Source organism: Rhodotorula graminis, assembly GCF_001329695.1.
Source record: "Rhodotorula graminis WP1 unplaced genomic scaffold RHOBAscaffold_3, whole genome shotgun sequence".
NCBI lineage: Eukaryota > Fungi > Basidiomycota > Microbotryomycetes > Sporidiobolales > Sporidiobolaceae > Rhodotorula > Rhodotorula graminis.
Window position 1 is genome coordinate 205,732 of NW_017264930.1, and position 12,424 is coordinate 218,155.

General features: G+C 68.7%; 4 protein-coding genes across 4 annotated transcripts; 1 reads left to right on the plus strand and 3 right to left on the minus strand.

Annotated features, from left to right (window-relative positions):
- Positions 1-1,109: 1,109 nt before the first annotated feature.
- Positions 1,110-4,866, minus strand: RHOBADRAFT_51759 (uncharacterized protein; the record flags this gene model as incomplete). The annotated part of the gene is made up of 11 exons (XM_018416000.1): positions 1,110-1,978; positions 2,052-2,375; positions 2,469-2,510; positions 2,643-2,699; positions 2,815-2,877; positions 3,182-3,357; positions 3,428-3,625; positions 3,692-4,219; positions 4,296-4,430; positions 4,500-4,628; positions 4,689-4,866. The coding sequence occupies 11 exons, from the start codon at positions 4,864-4,866 to the stop codon at positions 1,226-1,228; spliced, it is 2,583 nt and encodes an 860-aa protein (XP_018272811.1). The 3' UTR covers positions 1,110-1,225.
- A 742-nt stretch (positions 4,867-5,608) lies between these two features.
- Positions 5,609-9,073, minus strand: RHOBADRAFT_51760 (uncharacterized protein; the record flags this gene model as incomplete). Its single annotated transcript, XM_018416001.1, has 4 exons — positions 5,609-7,531; positions 7,604-7,618; positions 7,684-7,825; positions 7,908-9,073. 4 exons carry the CDS (start codon positions 9,071-9,073, stop codon positions 5,609-5,611), a joined length of 3,246 nt encoding a protein of 1,081 aa, XP_018272812.1.
- Positions 9,074-9,674: 601 nt separating this feature from the next.
- Positions 9,675-10,259, minus strand: RHOBADRAFT_12594 (uncharacterized protein; the record flags this gene model as incomplete). Its single annotated transcript, XM_018412097.1, has 3 exons — positions 9,675-9,929; positions 10,025-10,142; positions 10,207-10,259. Coding segments are annotated over 3 exons (426 nt in total), but the record flags the coding sequence as incomplete, so codon positions are not given.
- A 1,193-nt stretch (positions 10,260-11,452) lies between these two features.
- RHOBADRAFT_9863 (uncharacterized protein) lies at positions 11,453-11,743 on the plus strand (the record flags this gene model as incomplete). The annotated part of the gene is made up of 1 exon (XM_018419254.1): positions 11,453-11,743. A coding segment is annotated over one exon (291 nt), but the record flags the coding sequence as incomplete, so codon positions are not given.
- Positions 11,744-12,424: the final 681 nt, after the last annotated feature.

Sequence of the window (12,424 nt, forward strand, 5' to 3'; positions counted from 1 at the left end):
CCTTCGCAAACAGATCCTTTCCCGACTCGACCTCGCCTCGCTATTGTCGGTGACGCTCGTCTCGCGTGCACTGCGTGCCTACGTGCTGTCGCCGGCGTGCGCCGTCCTGTGGCTCGTCGCTGTCGAAGGGGAAGCGCTTCCCGAGCTCGACGCCGCCTTGCGTCCCGTCGAGTTGGCGTCGCTCGTCGTCGGGCGACACTGCCGAGTGCGTCTCACGCGCGCGCTCTATCACTCTCGACGGACGTCGACTGAATCTGCTCGAGCGGTACGCAGATCTGCGGCAAGTCGAACGCTCGCAAGGTCGACTATCACATCCGGGCCCGCCTGTGCGTGCCTTGCTGGAACGAGCAGTGCGTCACGCTTTCTTCTCGCTCGCATCTGAGCGTCGACTCGCCGTAGAGCACGTCGCTGACTCGGCCTTTCGACGCACGTGACGCAGGATCAGTGCGTCCCCCCTCTCTCTCCTCGTCCCTGTTCCCCTCTGCCGGGCAGTTTGGCGCCTCGCGTCCGGTATCCTGCTCACGCTCCTCCTCCCTCGCAGTCTACGAGGGTCCTGACGAGCCAGATCCGGCGTTCGAGTCGTTCTTCCCAGGCACGAAGCGCTACACGCCGCGCGGCCGTGCGTCGCTCCTCTTCCTCCTGCGACGCTCTCGAGAGCCGCAGCCTGACGACAAACACTCTCGCGTGCAGGCACAGGTCGGTCGTGGAAGCGTCACAAAGGTGCGTCGTCCCCGCTTCCTCGAGACGGCCCCTCTCGAGAGGTCCGTGCACGCTGACCCTCTCTCGCGCCCGCAGCCTTCTTCCTCCTGCAGACGCTCGAGTCGACGTCGGACTACCTCTCGACGCTCCTCTCGCCGCAGTACGACGCCTACCACGCCGCCCTCGAGGTCGACCCGCTCGCCGAGCTCGACGACTTTGTCACGTTTGCGAGCCTTCCCAACTCGAGCCAGGACGCGCTCGACGCGCGCGGAGAGTGGGTCAGGAGGTGCTGGCGCGACGGCGACAAGCTCGCCAATTGGGCCGACGCGCGCAGGAAGCGCATCAATGCCGAGAAGAGGGACGAGCGGCTGAAGAAGCAGAGGGCTCTCGAGGACGAGAAGGGCGACGACGAGGGTGGACAGGGATGAAATTGCGAGGGGGCACAGACGACAACAATGAGAGCAAATCGAGAGATACGAGAGAGCATGTGGGACTAGAGAAAGAAAGGGAAGGGCGAGAGAGCCCGTCACCGGAACACCTGCCCGTACGGCATCCTCCTGCGCTCGAACAGCACCTGCTCCCTCGCCTCCCTCGCCTCGCGCTCCTCCTCGTCCTCCCTCGCCCGCTGCGCCTCGAGCGCCGAGCGCGCCTCGTCCTCGAGAGCCCGCACGCGCGCCTGCTCGCGCGAGCGGGCGTGCGCGTCGAGCATCTGCTGTGGGAGCGCGTCGTTGATGGCAAAGGCGTCGCCGGGTACTGCTGCGCGTGCGAGTGACGGCGAAGGAAGAGGTGGCGAGGCGACGGGCGGCGCATCGGCTCGGTCCTCGTCCATCGCCTCCTGCTCGCGCCCCTGCTGCGGCTCGGGCGCCTCGTCGACGGGCACGGCCGCTACAGGGAGCGCCTCGAGCGCCTCGAGCTCGACAGCTGCGCCTGCGATGGTCGCGACGGCGGGCGTACCGACGCTCGCAGGCGTGAGCGGCAGCTCGGCCGGCATGCCCTGGTCGCCGTCGCCGTCGACATCGACGAGGCGGTCCTCGCGCTCGACGAGCTCGCGCGCGATGACAGGCTTGGGCAGGTCGAACTTGGGCACGTAGGGCTTGGTCGCGATCTCGCGCTGGGCGCGGTCGACGAGTCGGACGACCTCCTCGAGGGACCAGATGCGGACGCGACCACGGCGAACGTCGGCCGTACGGCACTCGGGGCACTCGGGACCGAGGTACTGGCCGGCCACAGGAGAGAGCTTGAACGCGTCGATCGAGCGCTGCTCCCAGCTCGTGTAGCACTGTGGGTGGTGAAGGTGTCAGTTTCCCGGAAAAGGGGTCGAGGAAAAAGGAATGGGAGAGAAGAGGACGGACAGTTCGGCAGAAGGTGTGACCGCACAGCAAAGACGTCGCCTCGTCCTTCTGGTAGGGCTCGTAGCAGACGGCGCAGCTGAGCGTGTCCTTGACGAGGTCGAAGATCTCGGCGAGCTGCTCGTACCGGTGGAGCAGGTCGCCCTCGCAGACCGGGTGCTCCTCCATCTCGACGCGCAGGGCGGCGAGCTCGGCCTCCTTGAGCTGCAGGGCCGTGTTCTGCTTCTCAAGGAGCGAGATCTGGCGCTCGAGCGAGTCGAAGATGCCCTCCTTGAGGCGCAGGACGTCCTCGAGCTCGCGCACGCGTTCGACGGCGGACTTGCGGGCCTATGGGCATGGGAGAGAAAGGTCAACATGCTAATTGGCGAAACGCGAGCCGCAAAGAGGGTCGCAAGGAGGGAGGAAGGGGGAGAGACTCACCCTGACGGCGATGCGGTGGCTCTCCTCGAGCTCGGCGTTGCGCTGCATCGGGCGCAAAGGGCAAAGTCAGCGGTCTGCATAAGGTCCAGACCCACGCACGAGGCCGGCTCGAGGCGCATCGTGTGCGTGACCTCGCTCGACACCGCCACCTCTGGAGAGATCGGGACCACGCACCTGCTTGAGGTCGACGAGCTCGTGCATCATGCTCTTGATCACGTCGCCCTTGTCCACCTGCGTGTGTGTCGTGTGCGGGCGAGGGGCAGGAGGGGTTGGGCGGGCGAGGTTCTGTCAGCTTCCGGCTCGGAGATGAGAGCAGGCGGGGAGGGAGAGCACGACGAGGGCTCACCTCTGCGCCGGCTGCAGGTGCGGCTGAAGAGCTGAAGAAGCCCATCTCGAGTGTGTGCGTGCCCTCGGGCGGGAGCAGAGCGGTTGTGGAGCGAGAGGGAGCGTTCGCCGAGGTTGGCCTCCTCGGACAAGTGGGCGCCGAGCCGAACGCCGTGCAGCTCGCGCGCGTTTGCTCTTCCTGCGCTCGTGCAGCTCTCGATAGGCTCTCGTCGAGCATTTCCACGCGGCAGTAATGCAGAGCAAAGTCGACGCGACGACGCCGCTCAGTAAACCCGACCCTCGAGCCTGTTCCTCGCACTCGGCGCCGCCGCACTCCTCCGCCCTTGCTCAAACACCTCGACCGTCTTGCCCCGGTGCCGCTCACGCACCTTGAGCGGCTCGTCGAGCGCGAACGTGACGTAAACCAGGTCGTGCACGCCGACGTCGTGCAGGGCCGCGCCCGGCGTCAACGTCCACGCCGTCGCGACGACGCGCTTCGTCAGGTCGAGCTGCCGGCCCGAGCGCGAGTTGAACGTCCACGAGTCGGGCTCGCGGTCGGAGCCGTCTGCGGCAGCAAGAGAGGAGGACGTCAGGGCGGGAAAGGGCGAGAGGGAGAGGATGCGACGGCGACGCACGAGGCTTGACCTCGTGGACGTGCAGACCTCGCCCGTCGAGCTCGCCGCCGGGCAACGTAAAGAGGAGCGTGTTGTCGTTGGTCCTCGTCCAGCGCCGCCAGACGCCCTTGAGGTGGACGAGGACCTCGAGGACCTCGCGCCCTCCCGACGACTCGACGTCGGGCGACGCCTCGACCGCGAGATGCTTGCGGGTGAAGCCTGCACCGCGATCGAGTCCATGTCAGTCACGCTCGAGAGATGAAGAGAAGGAGAAAGGGGACGCACCGCCGATGTAGATGTGCTGGTCCTCGAGCCCGTGGCCGCGAAAGCTCAGCCCGGCGTCCAAGTACCGCAGGAAGGACCCGATGTGGCGCGCGAGCTCGTGCACGGTCTCCTGCGATAGGTCGAGAGCTGCTCGGCTCGACTTGCCCTCGTCGTCGTCGCCGCCCATGGGCGGGAGCGAGTAGAGCGGCGCGTGCGGGCTCAGGCTGTCGACGCCTCGCCGGACACGTCGCAGCGCCTGGTGCTCCTCCTCGCTCCATCTCGGCGTCCACTTGACCGTGCCATCGTCGCCTTGAGCCCACGGCTGAACCGACTCGCGCTTGTCGTCGCGCCGACGGTGCTGCCGCACATGCAGGTTCGGGTCGAGGATGTCGTACGGGGCCGAGGTGGTGGCAGGTGCGTCGGCGGTCGAGGTACGAGCTGAAGAGGGATGCTGAGAGATGGACGAGGCGTAGGAAGGAAGGCCCGCCGTCGGAAGAGGCACGGGATCCGGGTCCTTCTCGAGAAGGAGCTGGAGGCTCTTGCGCTCTTCTGCTGCAGGAGTAGGCGTCAGTCGCGCTCTTGCATGCTCAAACGTCTGTAGAGAGGCGAGAGAAGGTCGACGGACCCTGGTCTGACGCGATGAAGACGACGATGAGGCTCTTCGAGTCGCTGGACGGACTCTCGAGCGTCCACGTCGAGCTCTGCAGGACCTGGTTCTTGTCGCGGGACAGGCCCTCATAGGTCCACTTGTCGAGGATATCTGCGTGCCCGTCGTCAGGATCATGGACTGCCTCGAGGGGGAGTGAGAGTGAGAGAAAGGAGGGCGCACCGCCGGCATGCTTGATGGTCGCCGTCTTGCCCCTCGCCTCGAGCACGGGCATGGTGCCCATCGGCACCCTCGCCGAGTTCATGGTGACGCCGAGCAGTATCTCGGCCTTGCGGACGATGATGGCGGCCCCTGCGAAGGCTTGAAGGTGAGTGCTGTCCTGCTCACGAGAGGAGGGAGAGCGAGACGCACCGGTAGTTTGCGGTGGATCGACATCGACCTTCCTCGGCTCTTCAGCACCGGGCACGACGTGTAGCCAATTGCTCGAGGCGTCGAAGTGCGCGAGGAAGCGCTGGATGCGCAGCTCGAGAGGCGGGAGGTTCGAGCTCGCCCGCTCGGCTCCGGGGACGTGACGAGGACGGTACAGCATGGCGCGAGAGCTGCCGCGCAACCGTCGCGAGGACGAGAGGCGATAGGCGAGATGAGAGAGAGAGAGACGAGGAGCAGAGGAGGAAAAGGTCGCAGGAGCGACAGCCGACAACGCCGCAGCGGGGCCCTGCAGACGGACGAGCGGTCAGGAGACACTCAGGAGACGCTCGAGATGTGAAAGCGGACGCACCGATTGCGACAGAAGTGCGTGCGCGGACGGAGAAGCCGCGAGGGGAGACGAGAGGGGAGGAGGCTCGGCCGAGGCTCGAGCGGGCAGGAAGGGAACTTATCGTTGCAAGCGCGAAACGACCAAGCGAGAGGGAGGGCACGAATGAAGGGGGCTAGGCAAGTGCGGGCAGGGGGTATTGCAAGCGAGGGGACCAAGGGACTGAGGCTGTCGATGCTCGAGGACCGCTGTTGAAGTCGGCGAAGGTCGGACGAGGACGACGGGTGGCGGGCGTCGGGCGAAAGGCGAAAGGGGCGAGGAGAGGAGAGTCGAGGCGTGGACGAGGACGAGAGAATGGGTGAGGCGAGTGGCGGGAGGTACGGTGAAAGTGAGGAGGAAGGAAGGGAGGGGGGAGGCGAACAGGGGGAGGACCTGCACGGCGTGCGAGATCTTGTCGACGGCGCGAGCTGTAGACGATGCACTGAGTCAGTGCCCCGTCATGCGCAGGAAGAGGGCGAGAGAGAGGGCGAGAGAGGGCGAGAGAGGGCGAGAGAGAGAGGTAATGGGCGCACGGACCTTAGAGCCGGCCCGCAAGCGTGCCATCGCCCATGACGGCGTCTTCGCCGTACACGCCGGCCGCATCGCCGTGGTCGAGCAGCTCGTCGGTGAGCCCGTGGCCGGGGTGGATGAACGGCCTCGGGATCGGGCTCGCGCCGTGGCAGTAGAAGGCCGTGCGGGCGAAGCCGGGCTCCGAGTGGTACGGGCCGGGGAGCGGGCGCGTCGGGTGGTGGTGGACGGTGACGGGCGTCTGGGCCTGGTGAGGGTAGGCCGGGTACGGCGACGAGCCGTACGGGTTGGACGCGTCCGGGTAGATGAACTGGCTCGAGGCGTGCGAGGCGGCCGACGGCGAGTGCGGCTGGGCCGAGGCCGACGTCGACGCCGAGGCAGAGCCGTCCATCATGGCGCTCGCGGCAGCGAGAGTCGCGGCGGCAGCGCCGAGGTGAGGCGGGCGCGGCAGCGTGTAGACGTGCGCCGACGAGCTCGTGCCGGTGCCCGACGACGGCTGCAGCGGCATCGACGAGGCCGCAGCCGAGTCGTCCTGGTGCGATGTACCGTTGGCCGAGGCGCCGGCGCCGAAGCCCGCACCGCCGCGCAGCATGTCGTGGCCCCGCGACGGGCCGGCCGCCTCCTCCTGCTGCTGCGACCCGCGAGAGCGGCCCTTGCCCTTCTTGACCGTCGCAGCCGACTGGCCCGACGTGGTCGAGGCGCCTGCACGACCGTTGTGACCGCGCGAACGCTCGCCGGCCTGGGTCGACTCGTCCTGCTCGACGCCGGCCGCCGCATGCTCCGCCTCGCGCACCTCGCGACGAGCTGCACGGTCGGTCCTCGACGAGTCGCCGTTCAGGCTCGTGTTGAGCGCTGTGGTGGGCTTGGCCGCGGCGGCGCGAGTGAGCGAGGGACGGCCGGTCGTCGAGCGGCCTCCTCCGGCGGCAGCGTCGTTGCCCTGGGCGAACGGCGACGGGGCGCCGCGCATGATGCGCGTCGTGCGTGGCTCAACCGCGAGGCTGGAGCCATCGGCGGCCTGGCCCGTCTCGGGCGCGAGCGACGCCGGCTCAGGCCCACCGGCCGCGACGCCCTCGCCGTCCCCGCTCGCCGCGCCGCGGCCGGGGAGCGCCTCGCTCGACGCACCCGCCTGCTCCTCCTGCTGCTCCTGCTGGACCGTGCGCGACGTACGAGTGGGCAAGGCGGCGCGGGCTTTGCCCTTGCCCTTGCCCTTGTCGCCGGCGGCGGCGGCGGCGGACGACGAGGCGCGCGCCTTGCCCTTGGCGGCGGTGCGCTGCGTGTCGAGCATCTCGGCGTCGACGTTGTCGCCCTGAAGCGTGGCGTCGACAGGGCCCGGTGCCGCCGCCTCGGTCTTGGCCGCACGCGCACGGCCCGCCTTGGCCTCCTCGTCGGGCAGGTCGTCGAGCTCGTCGCTGTCGGACGCACGACGAGCGCCGCCCTCCTCGTTGTAGTCGTCCGAGCCGGCGTCGTCGTCGTCGCTCGAGTCGGACGACGACTCGTCGCTCGAGTCGTACAGCTTGTACGACGGGCGCTGGCTCGGGTCGCGCGCCTTGGAGCGCAGCGAGGCCGAGATGCGCGACGCCGCAGCCGCCGACGTCTCGCCCTCGGGCGCACCGTCGTCGTCGTTGTCGCCGGCGGCGCTCGTCGAGGCAGGCCCGCTCTCGTCGTCGTCGTCCTCCTCGGCCTCGTCGTCGACCTTCTGCTTCTTGGTGCGGCGCCGGCGCTTGCCGCCGTTGAGCTCGGCCTCGGTCTGCGCCTTGCGCTTCTTGGCCATGCCGTCCTCGTGGCGGCCGACGCTCTGGACGTCGCTCCAGGTCGAACGCGCGTGGAGCTGCGTGTGGTACCAGATGCGCGTCTGGCGGTTGACGCCCGGCTCGGTGCGGCCGATGATGTCGAGGTCGCGCTGCGACCGCGAGTGGCGCTTGAAGTCCCAGTTCTGCAGGGGAGGAGGATTGTCAGTAAACGAGGGCAGGACGAGGGCGGAAGAGGTCGCGAGGGTCGAGCGCACGTTCATCTGCTTGTTCTGCAGGGAGGCAAGAGAGTCAGTCCAGCTCGTCACCGCGAGAGGCAGAGAGAGAGGGGACGCACGAAGCTCGTGATGTTCTGCTGCGAGAAGTGGACCTTGCAGACGTTCTCGACGAGGGCCTTCTCGTCCGGGATCATGATGAGGCGGCCCGTCTTGTCCCAGCGCATGTAGGGCGTGACGTCCTCCGGGTCGTGGTTGAGGAGCCTGCACGACGAGGCGAGGGTCAGGACTCGCGCTCGAGCCGCAGAGGGAGACGAGAGAGGAGAGAAGATAGAGGGAGACGCACTTCCACATCTTGCGCAGGAACGTCTCGGGCCTCGTGCCCTGCTTGCCCTTGACCGCGCCCCACCCACCGCGGCTCGCCCTCCTCTTGCGCTCCTCCTCCTCCTTCTTCTTCTTGCGCTTGCGCTGCGCCGCCGTCATCGGCGGCGCCTTGGCCGGCGGCGCCGCCGCGTCGCCTTCTCCTTCTCCTCCGTCTGCGCCCGCCGCCGCGTCGGCGCTCGTGCCCTCGCCCTTGACCGCCGCAGCACCGGCGTCGGCGGCGGCGGCGGCGGCTGGCGCCTTGTTCTTGGGCATCTTGCGGCCGCGCGGGCGCGGGAGGTGCGACGGGATGGGCACGTGCCCCGTCAGGGCCGTGATGGTCGGCGCGCCGACCTTGTTCTGGAGCGGCGGCGGCGGCGGACGAGGAGGCGGGCCGGCAGGGAGCGCGACCGGCTGGCCGTGCGCGTCGACGGGGGCGGCCGTCTGCGGCTGCGGCTGCTCCTGCTGCTGTGGCTCGCCGTCGGCGACAGGTGCGGCGCTCGAGCCCGAGCCCGAGCCCGAGGCGACGGGCGTGAAGGATGCGTAGGTGGCGCTCGCGGCGTCGAGGCTGGCCGGCGGCGGCGGCGGCGGCACCGGAAGGCCGGCCTCGACCATGCCGTGGTCGCCGTCGGCGTCGACCGTGGGCGCCGGCGCGACACTCGTGTTCGGGCCTGCGACGACAGGCGCCGCCGCCACCGGCGCCTGGCGAGGCTCGGCGCCTGGGACCGGGAGCGGCAGCGGGTACGGGAGGGCGCCGGCCGACGACAACAGCGCCGCCGCCGCCGCGGGCGGCAGAGGCAAGGGGAACATACCCGGGCTGCCGAACGGGTAGGGCGCGGCGGTCGCGGCGGCAGTGGCTGGCGCGGCGGCGAAAGGGTGCGGCGCGGCGAGAGGAGGAGGGAAGCCGAGGGCGAGCGGCGGGGCCGACGAGTGGACGTTGGCGCTGCCGACGGGAGGGAGCGGGAGTGGGTAAGGAAGGTTGTCGATGCTCGAGTGGCCGTCCCCTGCGCCCTGAGCCGCCGTCGGAGGCGGCGCAGAAGCGAGGGCAAGGTGCTGGTCGGCGAGCTGGGGCGCCGAGGCGGCGTCGACGCGAGCGCCGGCGGGCTGACCGCCGAGTGGCGCCGTCGGGTGCTGAGGGGCGAAGTTGCTCATGGCCGAGTACGGGGACCTTCTCAGGGCGAGTTGAGAAGGTTGATCAAGGGGGCGGAGGAGGGGAGGGGGAAGAGGGCGACGCGTCGAGCTCGAACGGCGACGGCGCGCGGGATGCGAGTGGTGTGGCGGTGGCGCGTACAGGTGTTGCGAGCGACTGCACTGGCGCCTGCTGCTCCAGGGGGTGTCGCGGTAGAGCTGTCGGGCGGCGGAAAGAGGGCGAAGGCCGGGGCGAGGGGCGCAACGAGGACGAGCTTGGGGCTGGTGCGACCGCCTGCAGGACGTGCCGAGACCTTTTCTGAGGCTGGTTCGAGTGCTCTCGAGCCGGTCTGGGCGAGACGACGAGGGAGGACGGAGGAGGGAGCTGCGCCGGCACCAACAACGAGGAGGAGCGCAGCCTTCCCAAACCCGCGAGCTCGCTGCGGCACTCGAGAACGCCCGTTCCGAGGCTTACAGTAGTCTCACGCTCTCTCAAAGCGGCTTTCGAGGCGCTGCTTGGCGAAAGAGGCGCGGACGAGCCGACCTTCTCCTCCTCGCGAGCTCGCCGCAGGCAAAGCGTGCGCTTGGCGACCGAGGGGACGAACAAAAGGCTCTTCCACCGCTTCTAGAGCCCGCTCATCTCCGTCCCCTCCCTGTCCCCTCGCCCACCTCTGCCCCCCGCGCCGAAACTCGCCCCGTCACGCTTCCCCCCGACCTCGCCCCTCCTCGCCGCGTCCATGCAGCCCGCCGGGTCGCGCATCCACCACTCCTCGGCCTCGCGGTGCGCCTCGGCTTGCGGGTCGAGGTCGCGCAGGCGCGTAAAGGCGAGCGAGAAGAAGGGGCGCAGCTCGGAGAGCTCGAGCGTCGACAGGTTGGGCATCTGCGAGGGCGGCGTCGGCGCAAGGAGGACGAGGGGGTGTCAGTCGGTCGCGCAAGAGGGCCATAATGACGACAGGAGAGAGCGAGAGGACGCACACCGAGGTGGACGGCGTTGATGGCGGCGAGACCCTCGCGCACTTTGGCCTGGCGCGCCTCGCGGATGTCCTTGAGCAACAGCCGCACGCGGTCCGGCGCAGGGACGTCGTCGCTCGCTCTGCGGAAGCAGGCGCGTCAGGGTCGTCATGCGCAAGAGAGAGAGCCGGAAGTGAGGGACGCACACTTCGAGAAGGACCTTGGACACCTCGAGGTAGTCGCGCGGCAGGTCGCTGAACTCGGCCTGGGTCTGCTCGAACTTGAGCACCTCCTCAAGCTCGCCTGTGAGACGGCAGAAGGAGTCAGTCGGTGGCGTGCGGGCCGAGGAGGGAGAGAGAGAGAAGGAAAGGGAGCGCACCGACGCTCAACGTGAAACCTTAAAAGCTTTAAAAGCCTTATATATTCTTTTTTTTCTTATAAAACCACAGCGGGACCGATGCTTTTTGCGGCGGGATGAACGGGCCGTAGGTGAGGTGGCGCTGCGTGGTGCGGTCGGGTCAGTGCGAGTCGGGACGTTAGCCATGAGAGCTTAGTACGTTAGCCATGAGGGTTTAGTTCGTTAAACATGAGAGCTTAGTACGTTAAACATGAGAGCCCTCGCGACCTTTGCCCTTGTCCGCGCCTCGTGCGGCCGCTCTGGACCCGGCGCGCTGCTCGAGCGAGCTCCAGCCGGACGAGGCGCCGTCGAGCGAGGCGAACTCGAGGTCGTGCGGGAGCGGACCTCTTCGACGAGTCGGATGGACGCTCATGAGCGGGGCGGGATGCAGAGAGGGAGGGGTGGTGACGCTGGACGAGGAGAGGTGGAGCAACGCGTCGAGATGAGTGACGAGGCGACTGGGCGAGGTTCGAGTCGGCTGGGGCGCGTTTTGAAGGACGCTCTGTCGACTGGGCCGGTCAGATACAGCCCTTGGCGGTGTGGGAGGACAGCGAGGTGGTCGACCTCATCCGGCGGGCGATTCCCCCGCTCGTCTCTGCCGCTCACTGTCGACTTGATCAAGACCGAGCACCTACGCCAGAGCCACGATGCAGCGCACCTGCACCCGCTGCGCACAGCAGCTCACCGCCCGCCCGCTGTCGTCCCTCCTCCCGTCGACCTCGTCGGCCACGGCTCCGTCAGCCCGACTCGTCGCCCGCCAGGCCGCACGGCCAGCACGAGCGCAGCCAGCACACGCTCGGCAACTGCACACGACAACTCGCGCACCCGGCCTCGCCTCGACTCGCCCTCGCACCTCGTCCTCGCCGTCCTCCCTCCTCATCGCCGCCACCTTCGCCCCGGCTCGCCGCACCATCGTGTGCCCCGCCGAGCCGCCGCCAGCTCCGTCCGACGACTTTGAGCCCGTCGAGGACGACCTCCCGCCAGGCCAGCACCTCGCCATGACCCTCACCCCGTCGGCCATCCGCCAGATCCTGCGCGCCCAGGCCGCCGCGTCCAACCCGGCCCTCGCCCTGCGCCTCGCCGTCGAGTCGGGCGGCTGCCATGGCTACCAGTACAAGATGCAGGTCACGGCCGACCGCGACCAGGACGACTACCTGTTCCGCGCGCGCGACGCCGACGTCGGCGATGGCGAGGCGCTCCTCGTTGTCGACGCCGCGAGCCTGCCCCTCGTCAACGGCGCCACGGTCGACTACGCCACCGAGCTCATCGGGAGCGCGTTCAAGATCAAGGACAACCCGCAGAGCAAGGACGCCGGGTGCGGGTGCGGCGTCAGTGCGTCGCCGGTTCCCTCCCGTCTCCACCTGCGTCTCGCTCGTCTGCTCGTCTCGAGCGGACGAGAGGTGACGCTACTGGTATGCCTGGTGGACTGATCAATTTCCCGCGCACACAGGTTGGGAGCTCAAGGACCTTACGCTGTAGCGACCTTCCCCCATTCCTCCTTCCGCACCTCGACCACCTCGCACTAGATCTGCATCGCCGTACCTCTCCCTCCTGTTCCTCCCTTTCGCCGCCACTCGCCTCGATCCTCGCTCTCTGCGCAGCCACCACCGCCGCTCTCGCCGCGACAGACCTTGCGCCGAGTGTCACATCGCCCTCGAGGCGCTCTCCTCGTCGCTCAAGCCGCGTCTCGCGCTCGACGTGGTCGCGCTCGACGCTCTCGCCGTGCACCGGCTGCGGCGAGAGGCGCCCGAGGCTGTACTTGCTGCGGGCGGCGCGCACATGGCGGGCAAGAGCGCGGTCTCGCCTCGAGAGGGCGAGCCGGGGCTTCGACTCGGGGTGCGGCGAGCGAGACAGAGAGCAGGCGGTCGAGTGCGACGGTGAGAGAGAGAGGAGAGACTCTGCGCCGCTCCACAGCGTGAGCGTACGTACGGGAAAGCTTCGACGGGCGGGAGCTTGTCGTCGGCGAGAGCTCTGATCGTCCTTGCCGTAGCCATGAGCTTGAGAGGCTCGATGATGCTCTCATACTC